Genomic DNA, 16,260 nt, shown 5'->3' on the forward strand with positions numbered 1-16,260 from the left:
TTCCACCCCGATGTCAGAAACTAAGACCCAGTCCAGCATAAGATAGCATTTTAGGTTGTAAGGCAAAGAGGGAGAGGAGATAAGAAAAACTGGATTTCCCTTTTATCTACAATAGAAGTGCATCTGGAGGATTTCAGTTTGATCAACATCTTTATCATAAAGGCCTCCTTTGCCCGTGAAAAATACCCCGATTTGTCTCACGCAAGCTCCGAACTGGCACTGGGGGATTTGCTTTCCTAGAAAACACTGGCTGCAATAGGTCTGTATGTGGATGAAGTCTGGACATCTGGTTTCCATTTCATGGCTCTGGGTGGGCTTTACTTCTGGCCAAGCACGGTGAGGGTTTCATGGAGGGTTCATGTTATTAACATAAAGAGTTCTGGCCAAAACAGGGGGCTGCCAACAGCAGCTGCGTCACAGCAAGCAGGAGATGAAGGCACTGTCAGTTGCCTGGGGGTGCACCTCCTTTTGAGCCCTGCCGCCCCTCCCCAAAGCCGGGCAGTCCTTCATGATAACGTGACAATCGGTGAGAGCACCCAGCCTGAGCAAACGCAGGGGCCCCAGAAGCATCTGATATGGCCTGAACAGGCCATAATCCAGGGTTAATTGGAATGCAAGCATGACCTGCATTCCAACTAGTACATCTCTGTGGCAAATGTTATAGAATGAGAAGTCAGACTTGGTAATATCTACAGTTTTCAATTTTCTGATTTAGCGTAACAAATAATATGCATTAGAATGATTAGAAATTTCACAAAGTTGCGAATGCCTCTGGTAATAGAATATTTTAAACAAAGTTCTAGAATCATTTGCCTCAATGAGCTACTGATGCATTTTTAGTTTTCTTTGAAAGCCAATTAGAAAATTAAAATTTTCCTTTGGTGAGGTACTAACTGTTGACGTCCGCTGGGAAAGTATATGCCCAGAGAGGTATTTGGGACTCAGAGAGTGGGAGTGGGAGCGAGGGGGAGACGGCCCTTCTGCAGCCCTCAGACAGGCCCGCTCTCTGAGCCCAGGAAGCACAGGCTCCCGCTACGGACAGACCCTGCCCAGAGACGGAGGGAGCAAATCACGCGACACATGTGAAAGCTCTGAGAGAAGGCATTAACAGTTCAGTGGTAGCTCCCTCAAAGGCAAGTTTGAAACATACCCTCGGCGTCAGGGACTGCATCGTGTCGCCCCCCCCTTCAAAACCCACACGCTGAAGCTCTCCCACCGCATGGCTACATTTGGAGCTAGGGCCCTCCTGGAGGTAACTGAGGTAAAGTGAGGTCATAAGGGTGGGGCCCTGACCCAAACCACTGGGGTCCTTGTAAGAAGGGGAGATGCCGCAAACCGCCCTCATTCTCCTTTGTGCAGGAGAGGAAAGGCCAGGTGAGGCATGGTGAGACGGTGGCTGTCTACAAGCTAGGGAGAAAGCCCTCACTACAAACTGAGTTTGTGGGCACCTTGACCATGGACTTTTAGCCTCCAGAGCTCTGAGAAAATCCATATCTGTTGTTTAAGCCACTTAGTCTGTGCTCTTTTGCCAAGGCAGCCCAGGCAGACTAACATGCTTGCGTAGCAATGGAAGCCCGAGGCTTTTAGTCCTTCTCATAAAACAGAAGTCAACCATAATAAATAATAATAATTCAAAAAACTTCAGCAGCATTGAACATTTCCTTGTCAACGTAAAGAAATTATTTTTCCCACACAGGAATAGCAGGGAAAAGCACAAGAGAGTCAGTTCTTCTCTGTCCTTTCCCAGTGAAAGTTGTAATACATTCTACCTGCCAATGCATGGAACGGTCACAGCCGGGGCTGCAGGGCGGGCCCACAGTGGAAATGAGGGGAGCGAGCGGCATGAAGGGTCAGGCCTTCTCTACATCTCAGAGAGTCCCCATGCAGCGTGGACTTGGCGTGGGGGTGCTGCTTTACCACTTTCATTCTCGAGGCCTAATGCCAACCAACTGATGTGCAGGAGGAAAGATGGCACCACGCCCACAGTTTACCTCTGTCACTTTCACAAAAGCCGAAGAATCGCTCACTATGTTCCGGTGGGTGACCATGGCTCCTTTGGGGTTGCCTGAGGGACACAACGAGCAGAACGACGTCAGAGGACAGCAGCTCTGTCCACGGACGACAGGTGGAAAGGGAGCCCTGGAACCCTGTACATCCGCGGGGCCTCAAATGCCTCTAGGGGTCGGTACACCAGGGAAGCCAAAAGCTGAGAACAACTAAATTCCTGAGCTATCTGCCATCCTCTCAGTGAAACCTAGTATCTTCAACACTCTTTATTAAAATGGGCACATTTCAGAGGGTGTGTGGCAATAACAGAAGAAAACCAGGAGGTTTTTTTGTATTTCTATAAATCATTGATAGTTTGCCTCAGGAAGATGGATGACGTGTCGCCTCCAATGAACGTCTGAGAAAGTATGTGACATGCTCAGATTCTCAGCGTGTCTTACAGAGTGACCAGAAGACAATGCCTGAACCACGTCCTTCTCTTCTGCTTTCAGTCCATCTACAGTTCAAGCAAGTCATCCCAAGAAGGGGGCAGGGAGGAAACACCTCTGGTTACCACTTAGAAGCAACTCCGCTGCGAAACTTACCTGTAGTTCCACTTGTGAAACAGATCACTGCAAGATCTTCAGGTGCTGGAGGCTACAGCGCATTTAAAAAGAAGAAGAAGAAGAAGAAGGTAGTAGAAATCAGAATAGAAAACCTGAGACTTCTACTCATCTCCGAGACGACTAGACAGGCGGCTGGGGAGGGTCTGGCATAGCGTCTTACCTTGGGCTTCTTTCTGTTGGCTCTTCCCAGGTCCTTAATCAGAAGAGAAAAAAAAGTCTTAAATGGGAACATTTTCTCAATGTAAAGAATAAGGTCACATCGAGACACTTCGAGCTGATTTTTCTGTGGGATTTGCTGACAGCATGAATTTCTAATCAAATACACTCTGGCAACTTAAATGAACCAGGACCAAAAAACTTACCCATTGCTCTAAGCAGCACTTTTCCTGGTTATCTTTTGTACAAGACTATAGAAATGGTATTAGGACTGGCCTTTGAAAAAGGATTTATTCAAAAGACAGGAACCAAAGTCTTTTATGATGGATTTTTTGTCCCTGCCTCCACTTCCTATCCTGGCCTTTCACAAAACCCAGCTCTTAATAGTCATGAAAGAACCGCAGAGGCTCAGCATGTCCCATATTGGAGCAGAGCAAGATACGCCATCACCCAGTTCTGTATAGCTGACGTCTTCGATCCGGACGGAAAAAGCAGCCTGTGCAAGATTTAATGCCAGCCGTGTCAGAGACCCAGATATCTGTTCTCCTCACGTGGAAGAGAGAAAGGACTGGGAACCTCCAGTACAAAACAAGGCCAGGACGAAGCTCCAAGCCACTCTTGAGTGGACGTGAAGGTGAAGAACGGTGGATTCATTTTGCGGGCTCAGCATTTCCCAACAGCTTACTACCGAGCGTTCACTCGATGCCATTCAGTTTACAGCAGGAAGCAGTCTCTGTGGCAACTAGTATCTGTTAATTCTTAAAGTGAGCTATTTATATTCTTTTCTTATTAAAATTGGACAGCGCGAGTGAGCACATGGCGTGCGCATGCCCAGAATTAAATAAAAGTTAGATGGGTGTGCTCAGGGCTCAGGGAGTCTCTGTCCAGCACAGTTCTGAACAGTCTTTATTCTGAATTACATATACAACAGATCACTGATTAAAAATCAGGAATACTAACGTCCGAATTAAAGCCAACTAAGAGCTAAAGCAAGGAGAATTCCACCAATATTTTTTCAAAATAATCCTTTTCAGGTCTAAATTCCCACTCATCTCTCCAAAATTCTTACATAACTTCTTGAGATTTTCAATTCTTCAAAAATTGATAATAAATAAAATAAAGCAATAGTGCTGTGCGATTCCCCTTTTCATCTATTGGGAACAACGTCCCCCCAGCCAGTGCGCTATTTGCCCACGGTCTCACTGCCTGAAACCTGCCTCACGTCATCGTTTAGGAAAACGAGGGCGGTCGTAACAAGTTGCCATCTTTAGGTTTCAAATGCCGAGAAAAGAAGAACGGTACACGGGAGAAACTGAGTTCTAGTTCATGGTCAGCATGCTGCGGCACTGGAGGGTGACAGAGTCTGCAGCCTCCGGAAGATGCGCCAGAGAGAGATGGACCGATGAGTGAAGAGAGGGACGGAGCCAGGGCTAATGAGCGGGCGAGCAAACGCACTGAAGTGGTAATCGTGGGCGCTCGGTGGTGCGCGGCGGTCTGCGGCACTACTCTTTCAGCTGTTTTCATGTTTTAAATTTTTCATTATAAAATATTGGGGAAAATGCAAAAATTCCAAATGCCAGCGTTTATAGTTTTGATCCCATATAAATATATAGAAATATAAACTTGGTCACAAGATCAACCATAAAGCCAATTTTAAATAAGTTTGTGTGGTGGCCGATGATTTCTAAAATTAGTGGGGTGACTACATTTTAAGCTGTAAAAATGTTCAATCACTACATTGTATACCTGAATCTAATAAAATACGATATTGTAAACCAACTATACTTAAATTCAAAAAAGATAAGGCAAGTTAACATTAAAAGCAACAGAGATGTGAGGTATCAACTAGAAATATACTTAACAATTTTTACAATAAACACAAGCTTTTACAAGGCCAAAAAATTCATTTCTTAAAACCTTAATCTTTTGCTTACAAAATTTTTAAAAACAAAGTATGAATCATATTACACAGGTAAATACGAAGCAATATCTTTTATAAATAAAGATTTTAATATAAAGTTTAATTATAATCTTCATTCACTCATCTAAATTTCTTAATCATAAAATTACTCCTTTATCATATCATAGTCAAAAAAGACAAAAAAGTCCTGTGTGTTTGTGTTGGGGGTTGGTTAGGAAGAAGGAGTAAAGATGGGGAAAGAAGAGATTACATTACTGTAAAAGGGGATTAAAGTAAAAAAATGGAAACTAAAAACCCAGTTTAATAATACAGCACGCCTACCAGCTCTTAAGGACTCATGTTCTGTGCTGCCATGTCTATGGGCGTGTGCCCGTGTGAGAGTGTGTGCATGTGTGTGAGCATGTGCCTGGGTGTGAGAGTGTGCCTGTGTGTGAGCGTGTGCCTGTGTATGTGCCTATGTGTGTGTAACAGTGTGTGCCTGTGTGCAAGCATGTGCGCCCGTGTGAGTGTGTGCCTGTGTGAGAGCATGTGTGTGTGTCTGTGTGTGAGAGCATGTATGTGAGTGTGTGAGTATGTGTGTGTGTGTGAGGCAGAAGGCTCTGTTACAACTTCTAAGTTCCCCAGAAAAGGCTTTATAAATCCTTCTTTATAGCCTTGAACTCTTTATAGAAAACTAGCAATCAGTTTTGAACCCCTATCTATAACTGTCCCAGGAAAACGCACGACGTTTTCAGAAAGAACTGCTGACGCTCCGGAGCCCGTTCCTCCTGCTATGCGTGCGCCCCAGAGCCTCCTCCCGCAGCTCCTGGGACTGAGCTCTAACCCAGGGCCCACAGGAAAATCAGCTTCTCACAGGAGCTGATGTCAAACAACCGATTTAAATAGGAGCCACACTCGTTTTCCTAGAATGGTTACCTTTAAAGTTGTGCTGAGCGTGAATCTGAGGAAATTTAATATGAAAATAAACCGAATCAAACATCTCTGCTAGAAATCCACTAGGCCTCTACAGAAGCAATTTGGGGGGATAAAAATAAGGAGGCAGATGTCCATACCTGGCTCCATTTTAGAGAGAAATCAGTAAGTGAGGAAACACAACTTAAGTCTCCACCTGAACCTGAAGGTCACATTCCCGGCTAGTCAGGGCTGCAGAACCAGGAGGTGAGCACTCGCTTTAGGAAAGGACTTTCTGCCAGGTGCGCGGCGCTAACTGGGCGCGTGCAGAGTTCTTCCTCGTGTGAGACCGCAGTCCCTGCTCTAGATCTTCTATGGGTGGACAGGCAGCCAGCCAGGGCGGCGGCCGCAGCGGCGACTGCGTCGGAGCTGGGCGGCAGGACTCACCTCCATGGCCTTCATGCTGGTGATCTCCACCCCACACTTCTTGCCTCGTTCCAACAGACTGCTGCCGTAGGAATCCATGACTACTATGATTTTAAGGCCTGGTGTTAACTTATTTTCTACACCTTCTAGCAACAGGTTGGCCTTCTCCGGCTTGTCAACAAACACCAGAGACAGTTCAGCTGGAAAGAAAGAGCTACAATGAACGATGCGCTCTGGAATATTAAAAGCTTGACTGTATAATTTTTTAATTTTAAGGTTATTTTAAGAACTACATTTTTTAAATAGAAAGGTAGATGTACATTTAAATATAAACTCTCTATCGAATCAAGTATAAGCGAAGGTACATCACTGAATCTGACCAGTAGCGAGGCCGACGTCCACGCAGAGACCACAGACGCACCTTTGTTGACTATGTAAGTGATGGCTTCGGCTCCGAGGGTGTCATAGAGGGGCACAATCACCATCGAGTAAGTGAAGCATCCCTGTTCAATGATCACCCACTAAACGGACAGTAAGGGAAGGGGAGAGAAAGTGAGACGTCGTCACGGAACCAGTCCACGGAGACCAGCCCTCTAGATTTGAGGCGGAAACATTGGACATAGCTACCTTCCTGTTTGAACATCAACTACTATATGCCGGGCACCGTGAGGGATTCATAATGAGGACAGAATGCTAGTCCCCTCCTTAAAAGGAATGGGCCGTCTTTGTGGGGAGGTAACCGAGCTGCCTCTTGTGAGAGCAGCACAATTTGGATGGATGAGAGAAAGGCAAGGAGACCCCAGGAGCGGGGACTGCAGAATTACAGGCAGGGAGGAGGTCAGTGAGCAACTGGCTGGCCTGGAGGTCCCCGCAGGGAGTAGGGAAACAGAGGCCAGCAGTGGGCCGGGGCAAGCCCTTTAGGAGGCTGACCCTGGTCCCCAGGCAGTGCACAGCCACTGGGGGTCTCTCAGCAAAATGGTGACTGTGGGTCTGAGGAAGATCCATCTGACCACAGTGTGCACTAGGGCCTGGGGTGGGGGAAGCGGGCACACTGTCTAACAGGAAACTCGTTAGGCACAATCTCCCCAGAAAAGGAATGGTGGAAAGTGACGTAGTAACTGGTCACCTGGCCTCCACACTCACACAGAAACTCACCTACCTACAAGGCAAATGTGGCACGATCCTCAGGGCCCCCATCCTCCAGCACAGGCGGGGGCAGAGCGGCCACGGGAAGGGAATGCATACTCACTTGGCCTGCGGCTGTTTTCTCTCCTCTTTCCCCCTTGGGCCCAATTTCAAGCTACCAACAGGGAGGTAAGGCCCAAGCTCCTTAGCAGTCCCTCTTTCCTGCCCCTTCTGTGACTCCAAGTTTTCCCATGTTAAAATGCTTCATTCCCCAGCAGGAATATGCTGCTTGATGAGAACATTCCTTTGGCTTCCATCAACACTCCACTCAGCCGCCACCTCCAGAAAGTCCTCCTTGACTGAGCTCCCATACTTCTCCTGTCCTCTGTCCACACTCAGCATGTTACAGAGAAGGCATCGGCTTCAGGGACTCTTTTTACGCAGTCCCTCCCAGAAAGGACCCGAGTCACTGCTGTACTGCGGTGCCCTGCCAGTGCCTGGCACACAGTAGGTGCTCAATAAACCCGTGCTGACCTGACTCATACATGGAGGAAGAAAACCACCTCTTAAAGGAATGTGTGTCCTAACTGTAGAGTCATTATAGAGTTTCCCTAAACCAAAAATGTTGGGTGTGTTCATTTGAATAGGCTTCTCTTCAAATGAAAGAAATTAAGTTCCATGAGCCTAGACACGACCCAGCTGTGGAAAATAATGTTTTCCCTTAGCCGGACATAAAATACTAAGAAACCATCCTAATTTACAAAATAGTGAGTGGCACATGGATTGAGCCAACACACCTTCTGGACACAAGTAGGTCCAAGAATCAATTCCATTTCTTCAAGCCAGGTGCTCAGACTTTTGCAAGCCAGCTATGCTGTTAATTTGTTCACCAACACGAGGAGCGACGTCTCCACAGGAGTTACTTAAACGTACTTAGTACCAGGTTTACAGAAGCACCATGCCTAGGCCCACCTAGCTGGACAACACTCTGCGAGACTAAATTAAAGCCAGGCCAAAGTGAGGCACTTTCTTGGTTGTCTATGGTGTTTAAAACTTTGCAACCTGATCAGAAGGAAAAATTAAGCCTTTCAGAAAGAAAATATGAGTTTGTGGCTGAAAAAACTGTTGCCCAGTTTCTTTGTAATTCATGGACACTATTTTTCTAATCACAGAAGACTACTTTGTTAGTTACCTGTTGCAAAGATTTTGTTTGGGAATCTGGCTTAAAAAAACCAAGTCAATACTTTTTAAAAAGTGACTTTCCTTCCACCCAGAGGCTAATAAGCAGGCCCCGGTATGGGTTTCCACATGTGCACCTTTCTAAGGTGTGACCCAGAGCCGTATTCTCGGCAGAAATCAGACCGCAGATCTGGTGTCAGGCAGAGGAAGGTGTGAGCCCTGCTGAGAACCCCCAAAGCCACGGACAGTTGGGACCGAGGGCCGGTACCTCAGGTCTGTTCTGAGAGAAGATGCCGATGAACTGGTCGGGGGCGGCCTTGAAGCCCTTCTGCAGCAGCGCCGAGCCCACGCACTCCGACAGGTCCTCCACCTACAGAGGGAGAACCCAGACAGCGTCAGGCCTGACTCAAGGCCAAAGCTAAGGGGGTGGCAGCCGGAGAGCAGCACTGCTCAGAGAGGGGGCGTGGGGGCAAACCAGCATCCTCCAGCGACACTTTCCTGAACCACCCGAGACTTTATTCACCAGAACTCACGCCTAAGAAGACTGACCCCTGCGGCAAGGCAAGGTGGCAGCCCGGGGTGACTGTGCACCCCGGCTTCTCACCTGGTTCTGCTTCACACTTCAGTTTCACCAAATCTCATAAAGGTATAAAAGAAATCCTGGGACTCAGAAAAGACTATTTTCGGGGGGGGGGGATTTTTAAAGAGCAGCAAAGCAGGCAAAACTTGTCATTTGGTATAAACACAGAAACAGCAAGTTTGGGGGAGAGCTTTAAAAAAAAAGAAACAAGTCTTATCATCGGGCTCTCCATTCCATTCTTGAGAACTTATGCTTGGGAAATAGGTCAATCTTAAAAGGAGGTTTATAAAAATTTTGTGTACAAAGGTATATATACCAAAATTACCTAAAGTCATAAACCTCTAAGGCAGGAGAGACCCAAGGCTGGGTGGTTCAGCGCATGGTGGTAGATTTCTGGGAAAATGCCACATATCCAGAAAACTTTATAATCACGAAAACCACACCAAACCTAGAATATCTGTACCAATTTAAGTAAAAAATAAATACAGAAATGCATAATAAATTAGACAGGACTATATACTTGACCCCATTGTCTCCCCATTGCTACCCCAAATTAACCCAAAAAAGCTTTTTAAATCTTAACATTTGGAATTCTTTTCTTCATTCTCAGTTGGTGGATTCTCAAGAGCACTTTGAATTCATGCCCACACCCGTGGGAGATGAAGCCACGCCTCTTTGTGCCGGAACCTGGTTGGTTCTGGCACATGGGGCCATCGTGGCTCTGCCCAAGGAGTGAGAGCTGGCACTGGAGAGCGACAGGGAGCAGCACCGGCAGGCTCATCACTGCCTCACCCTGCGGCTGTTTCACCACTGGCGCCGGCACCTGAGGGACGGGCACCTGTGGAACCCGCAGTGTTTGCAGAGCTCAGCGGGATAACATGCATGCATCGATATCCCTGGGACGAGGGTCCACACCTTTCTTCAAAAAGGGGTGCTAGCCCCCAACGGGGCAGAATCACTGGGGTCACTGTGAAAAAAGTGACGTAAAAGCACAAATCCAAAGTTGGCTCCAGGTTGAGCCAGTTCTCACGTCCACCAGCCTGACTCAAACGCACAGAGATGGACACCTGCAGAGACCCTGCAACTGTCAATCAGCAATGGGTGTGTCTTCTCTCCTCCAGCCCACAGAGAGCAGGAGGAACATGGGGATGCTCTGCCGTAGGAGACGCACCGGAAGCAATCCGGGACACACCGGAGTCTGCTGTGGGCCCTAAGGCCCCCATGCCTCGCTGTGTGTGCGACACACACACACACACACACACACACCCCGTTTCTACGCCACATGCGAAAATGAGGGATCTTGGAAACCACTGTTTGAACACCATAACTGGGATTTGGTAAGGCAAAACAAAAACTGCGAAACCCTTCCTGTCACCTGAACTACAGCTTGTCACTCCCACAAGCAAGGCATGCCACAGGCCTTGCCTCTCTGCCCTCTCGAGAGAGAGACCCAAGAAAAGCCTTCTGCATCTGGCTGATCCTCAGCTGAGGGAAGGGATGACAATGTGCACGGTGACCTAGGGAGGACATAACGCTGGACTCCTGAGCTGGCTCTGTGCCTCCTCGTGACAGCTCCATCACATACACACCCCGGAACACACCGGCTCCTGACCCCACGCTCACACAAAGCAGGGAAGGAGGAAGTTCCCTGTGCTCCCCAACGCCCCAGGGCCGGAGCCGTTTCCTGGACAGCTGCTGGAGACAAAGGCTGCGAGCTGCACCCCCATGCTGCGCCCTGCTTTCCCCAGGCACCGCTTGGACTGGGGAGCGACAAAGGCAGGTGGAGTTGTTGAACTGGGGGTGGGGGGAATAAAGGCGAACAGCAACGCCTTCCTGCTCTGCTACCTGCCACTGACAAACCACTACTCCCACAGCCGTGGCTGTGGACGAGTTGGGACTGCAGAGTGATAGGAGCGAGACCCCAGATCCCAGCTTCCCAGGCGTAGTCTCTGAGCGTCTCTGAGTGTCCGTGCTGCTGTCTGTGGCTGCTTGGGGTTAAATGTCACGGCAGGGCCGCACCGCTGGTCCTGGTGTGCGCTAACTAGCTGTGACCGAGGGCACACCCCATGCCTTCCCGGGACATGTTTTCCTCATCTATACGATGAGAGGGTCACCCTATGCTGGGCTTCTCAATTTTTCTAACCCTCTCCCTCCAGAGAGGAGTAACCTACCCCTCCATGGGGCTGGGAAGAGAGTCGCCTGCATCAGGCGTGTTTCTAGAATTTCATCTTCAAAATTATACTGTACTCCACAGTGCATCCACATTAGTTCCAAAACAAAGTGCTTCAAACCACCAGCTAAGTCACTTCTCTAGCTTTCCCCAGGGATTTGCGTCGCACTGTGTCCATCCTCAGGCTCCGAGTACGCCAGGCACACCCATCCGCACGGCCCTGCAGCCCCAACATCCCCTGGCTTGACGAGCCAACATGCTGAAACACTGCAGTGAGGCGTGAGGGGTCCACAGAGCCAGCACACTCACCTGCTTGTACGAAAGCCATTCGTAGGGCTGGTCCGGTTTCCGGGAGCCCAAGCAAGGGCCATTATCTAAGAAAGGGGAACAGAGAGAATCGGCGTGACAGGCCTGCGTGTCTCAGTTTGTATTCCACCTCCTTCTGCGCAGGTCGGCAGACTAGTCCTCGGGTTAGAAATAATGGCTTCAGAGTGGAAATAATTCCCCTTGGGTTTTAGTTTCAGTTTTTGCTTGTTTATTTATTTCTTTCTCGGCTCTTATTAGGGCAGCAGAGGAGGAAGATGGGAGGAGGCAAGTGCGGAGGTTAAGAACTACCGGCGTGTGCCTCGGCTCCAGCTGGGGTGCCTGACCAGCGGGAAGGAAACCCGTATTCACTGTCCACACTAAAGGCCAGCACAGGGGTACATATAACCATTTACATTTGGGATCATACGAATTCCTTTCTACAAATCAATCCCAGGAGACCTTTAGGCTCAGTTTGTGGCTGCTGAAGGGAAAACCTATGTCCACCTGGGAAAAAGCGGCCCCATTTAGACGATCAGAGCTGCCCACCGACAGGAATGTTTCCTAACTAAAAACACGGGCTCTACCAGCAGCTCTGGGTCCCGCTGGGCCTCCTAGCTCCTCGCACGCGGACATCTGCAGTTGGAAGTGTTGCCAGGTCCCATCTGACAAAGGCATCTGCATTTCCCTGTGGAGACCATAACACTCCTGGCTTCATTCTCGGACTGAGGGCCAGCTGAGGGGCTCGGGTGTGGGCTGGGGAGCTGAGGAACAGGGAGGACAGGCAGAGTGTGGCCCCATCTGGGGCCCTGACAGGCCCGGGCCTGAGACACAGAGTCACACCTCCCAGGGATGGGGGTGCGCGTGCAGGATCTGGAGTCAGTGGTGAGGACCTGGCCCTCCCCTGGCCAGATCCGCCCCCGCACACCCTGTCCCGACTCTCGGGAAGTGCTGACAAAGCCCGAAAGAGCTCCAGGGGGCCTTATTCTCGGAGCCTGGTCACCTCACAGGGACTGCAATCAAGACTGGGCTGCCAGGGTCACGTCAGTCAGGCCTGGGGGCGACAGACAGCACGGCGACCACGTTAACCAGCCTGTGCCACACACTTGAAACTGCTGAGGGGCAGATGTTCAAAGTCCTCGTCACAAGGAAGCCAAATCTGTAACTGTGCGTGGTGACGGCTGTTAGCTGGACTCCTTGTGGTGGCTGCCACCATGCAGTATACTTGAAACTAATGTGATGTCATACGTGAATTTTATCTCAAAAAACAAAACAAAAACAAAAACAAAACCCAGGGCAAACATGAGAAAACACATTGGCCATGTGAAGTAACATTACTTTATTTCTCAAGAGAAGGAGCTGGTGATCTGTAGCCAGAGGCCAAGCCAGGCCTGTAAACACAGTTTGCTTTGGAAGGCAGCTTCACCCCTTCATTTACATATTATCTAAGGCTGCAGCTGGCGCTTGCACCAGAGACCCCAGGGCCCGACAAGCCCACAGTATCTGCTGTCTGGCCCTTTACAGAAAAGATTCGGGATTCTAGCTCTAGGCCTAGAGTGTGGTTAGCCCCAGGCTCAGCCGGGGACCTTACAAATACATACTCTACCCAGCCCTGCTGACAACCTTTTGCAGATAACTGGACAGGACTGGGCCTGGGCCTAGAACTTTTCCAAAGCTCCCCAGGGGACAGTGCAGTGCAGCAGGGATGAGAACACACAGGGGCTCAGCCTCCACCAATGGCTTCCCAGGCACCGTTTTAAAAAGTATAAGATTTAAAAACTCTAGGCTGCTTCTCCCACATTCAACAAGCCCCAACTACCTCATCTAGGCGCTGGCTTTTGCGCTCCTATAAAAGGGTAATCTTATGGCAGCCTAGGAAAACGAAAGCTTAGAAAAGTTCCTCTGGGGTGAAAAAAAGGATAAAATAACCTGCAAAGCAGCTCCCTTCAATCAGGATAGGTTAAAGTAACTGAACCTATTTTTCTTCATCTTCTCTGAAACATTCATATAAATCCTTCATTTCCCAAGCAGATAAAGTGACCCCCACAAAGTTACATGACTTGTCTGAACATCAGGGGACACTCAGAAGCATGTGAAGTCACCACACTCCTAGATGAACCCCACCCTGTGCTAACAATGGAAGAAATGCACACACATTTATACATATACATGCTCTGTGGTAAAGAACACACACACACACGTTTCGTGTGCCCTTAGTTAGGCTGATCTACCTTGTATCTATTCTCACAGACAAACCCTGACCCTGATACTAACTCTGAAGAACTCATGAACTCGATCATCTACATGTAGGGTTGCTTTCCCTTTACCGAGGGGCCTAATGAATCGAGCTGGGGCAGACGCACTGAACTGAGGCGCCAGCTTTGCCAGGACCGAGTGAAAACAGCAGGCACCACTTGAGCACATACCGAGTGCAATGTAATGTGGGGGGCAGAGAGCAACAGCAGTCCGGGGCCCACAAGGAGATTACAGTCTAGTGGCAAAAATAAAAGCTAACTGCCAAAAGATTTAAATAACAAAGCATGGACCCCAAGGGCTGTTTCTAGAGAGGAAGAGGGAACAAGCAAAAATAAAGAGACTAAAACAAAGAGAGAGGTGGGGGAAAGCGGAGGGTATCCTCCCCTTCATTGAGGGTTCATGAATGAAGCACCTACTGTGTGCCAGGCTGTGTCAGTGCTGAAAGAGGAGATGGCTGCCCTGTTCAAGGAGCAGCTGCTGATGGGACAGAAGGCCAGGCAACCGCTTCTGTCCCCTGAAGGGGCTATTACAGAAACAGGTACAGAGGTGGGCGGTGAGGGGGGACACCTCACTGAAAGGAAGGGGATGAGAACTAACAGACCAGGAAGGTCTCATAGAAAAGGTGAAAGGCCATCGGAGTGTTACAGGGTTAGGAGGGCCATATCAGCAGCCTGGGCTGGGGGAGGAAAGAAGGGGCGTTAGGACCTTGGGGGAGGGGGAGGGTCACAGAGGTGTCCAGTCAAGGTCACACAGCAGAAGTAGTCAGGGCTCCACAGGAAGTCCTGAGTGGCTGGAGACTAGAAGGCAGAGGGGCTGGGAAGGAAGGCGGGCGCTGGAGGCCGCGGGTCTCTGTTGCCACCGTCAGTGATTAAGCGGAGTCCCATTCTCAAAGCGTGGCTTCGCTGAGGGAACACTGTTTCCTTGGGATGACAGTATGTATTTCTTAAAATATGAGTCTCCTGATCAACAAGTTTGAAAAATACTGGACCGGGCCCAATTACAGAGGTCTCTTGACTACAGGAAAGGCCAGCCCATATTAGCTAATGTATGTGTGACTCTCCATGAAATACAGGACATGCCGAACACATATTTGACTGTGAGACTCATTTTGTTGCCACAGGCCATGTCTAGAGGGGCCAGGGAGCTTCGGGACTCACTCTGGAGAAGTTATGGGAGGAGACAGGGAGGCTTGAATGAGACTAAGTAGGCGGAAGACAAAAGCAAGGGCCACCAATAAGCAATGATTTCCATTCGGGAGGGCCACTCCTTCCGGTCAGCCACAGAAATTCCGCATGATGCTTACTTGACACATGGATGCCCCTCTGGAAACCTTCGTATAAGGTTCTGACGTCATCGTAGAAATACTCCAAGGGCTCATCGCTATCAAGCAGCGGGGACCTCCGAGCACCATCACTGCCCTGTGGAAAAAGACAGACAGAGGAGCCTATCAGGGGGAAGCGTTGACAATGCAAAGCCTGCCTTGCGGACCCACGATCCCCCGGGCCGTTGGGTGGCTGCCCAGTGAGTTTGCCGAAGGAGTCAAAGTGCAGGGGTGTCACTGAGGACTGATTTTGTGTCGGCTCATGGAAACGACACACCATTCAGTTTCCCTTCCATAATGTTATCTGTGTTCTTTACTTTTTATTAGAGTTGGCCAGGTTCTTTTTGAGATTATTTGCACTGTTTTCTCTCTTTGCTAACGGCACTATAATGTGTTAGGAACTTCGGTTCCTCATAGGGCATCTCACATTACATCAGGACGAGGGATGTGCAGACCGTCTGTGCCCGTGTGACGTGCAGCACCTGCAGGCATGCGGACTTGGCAGGGCGGCGCGCCCTTCTCTACGCCGTCTGCACCTGCTGGCTCGGGGGCACACCTGCGCTGTACCAGAGCTCCTGAGCAGTCGCCGGGCCCAGGAAGGGGCAGCTGTTCTGACCCTCAGAGCTGCTGCGCCCTCGGGGGCCGCAGACACTTGGCAAGGGGCCCAGGTGCCCACAGGAACACCAGGCATTCTTTAGAGACTGAGGAAGAAAGTTCAGCTACTATGATGCCAGAGCCTACAATTCTTGTTTGTTTGCTTGTTTGTTTTCAATTTCGGAGAAGGGGCTTCACATTTGCAACAGTCAGGAAACACTTCCTTGGGGAAAATTAGACTCTGACAAAGGACTTCTGGTATCAGCAGGAAAGACTGTTCGGAAGTGGGAGAGGTCGTTTCTGGCTTGAGGTCTGAAGAGAGGAGGCAGGAAAGCCTCCATGAAGAAGAGGCAAAGGGCTAGGTTTCCCAGAGAGGACGGGCTGTGCGGCGGGGCTGGCGGGAACTGGGGCTGCTGCTGGGGAAGAGCCACGTGGAGACCCTTCCTATGGTAACGACTGCCCGGGCATGCTCGGATGGATTCTTTTTCTTCTTGTTTTTAATTAGGTTTCCTCACTCCTCCTCCCACGTGCTCTCACTCCTCCCCTCCAAGTTATCATTTATACTGTGAACATTTTTTAGTAACAGAAGTACATCAAAGAGAACTGCGGCCAGCCCCTGTTCCCAGTTTGGTGAGCCCCTGGCAGGCTTTTTTCTATGCGTATACACTTATATGCATTTTCCAGGATCCACTCAGTGCTGCATATGTGTATTTAACTCTTGGTCTA

General features: G+C 49.3%; 1 protein-coding gene across 3 annotated transcripts in view; it reads right to left on the minus strand.

Moving 5' to 3' along the window:
• The window catches only part of ACSL1 (acyl-CoA synthetase long chain family member 1), a 56,279-nt gene that overhangs the window by 13,475 nt on the left and 26,544 nt on the right, over positions 1-16,260 (minus strand). For all 3 annotated transcript variants that reach the window (XM_071220176.1, XM_053916414.1, XM_045197111.3), the window contains exons 3-10: positions 14,923-15,037; positions 11,370-11,434; positions 8,579-8,680; positions 6,428-6,527; positions 6,028-6,206; positions 2,773-2,805; positions 2,592-2,643; positions 1,992-2,065 (exon numbers count right to left, since the gene is read on the minus strand). In XM_071220176.1, coding sequence (XP_071076277.1) covers positions 1,992-2,065; positions 2,592-2,643; positions 2,773-2,805; positions 6,028-6,206; positions 6,428-6,527; positions 8,579-8,680; positions 11,370-11,434; positions 14,923-15,037 — 720 coding nt within the window. The remainder of the gene's footprint in view (positions 1-1,991; positions 2,066-2,591; positions 2,644-2,772; positions 2,806-6,027; positions 6,207-6,427; positions 6,528-8,578; positions 8,681-11,369; positions 11,435-14,922; positions 15,038-16,260) is intronic.

Source organism: Desmodus rotundus, chromosome 13 (assembly GCF_022682495.2).
Source record: "Desmodus rotundus isolate HL8 chromosome 13, HLdesRot8A.1, whole genome shotgun sequence".
In the NCBI taxonomy this organism is placed as follows: Eukaryota; Metazoa; Chordata; class Mammalia; order Chiroptera; family Phyllostomidae; genus Desmodus; species Desmodus rotundus.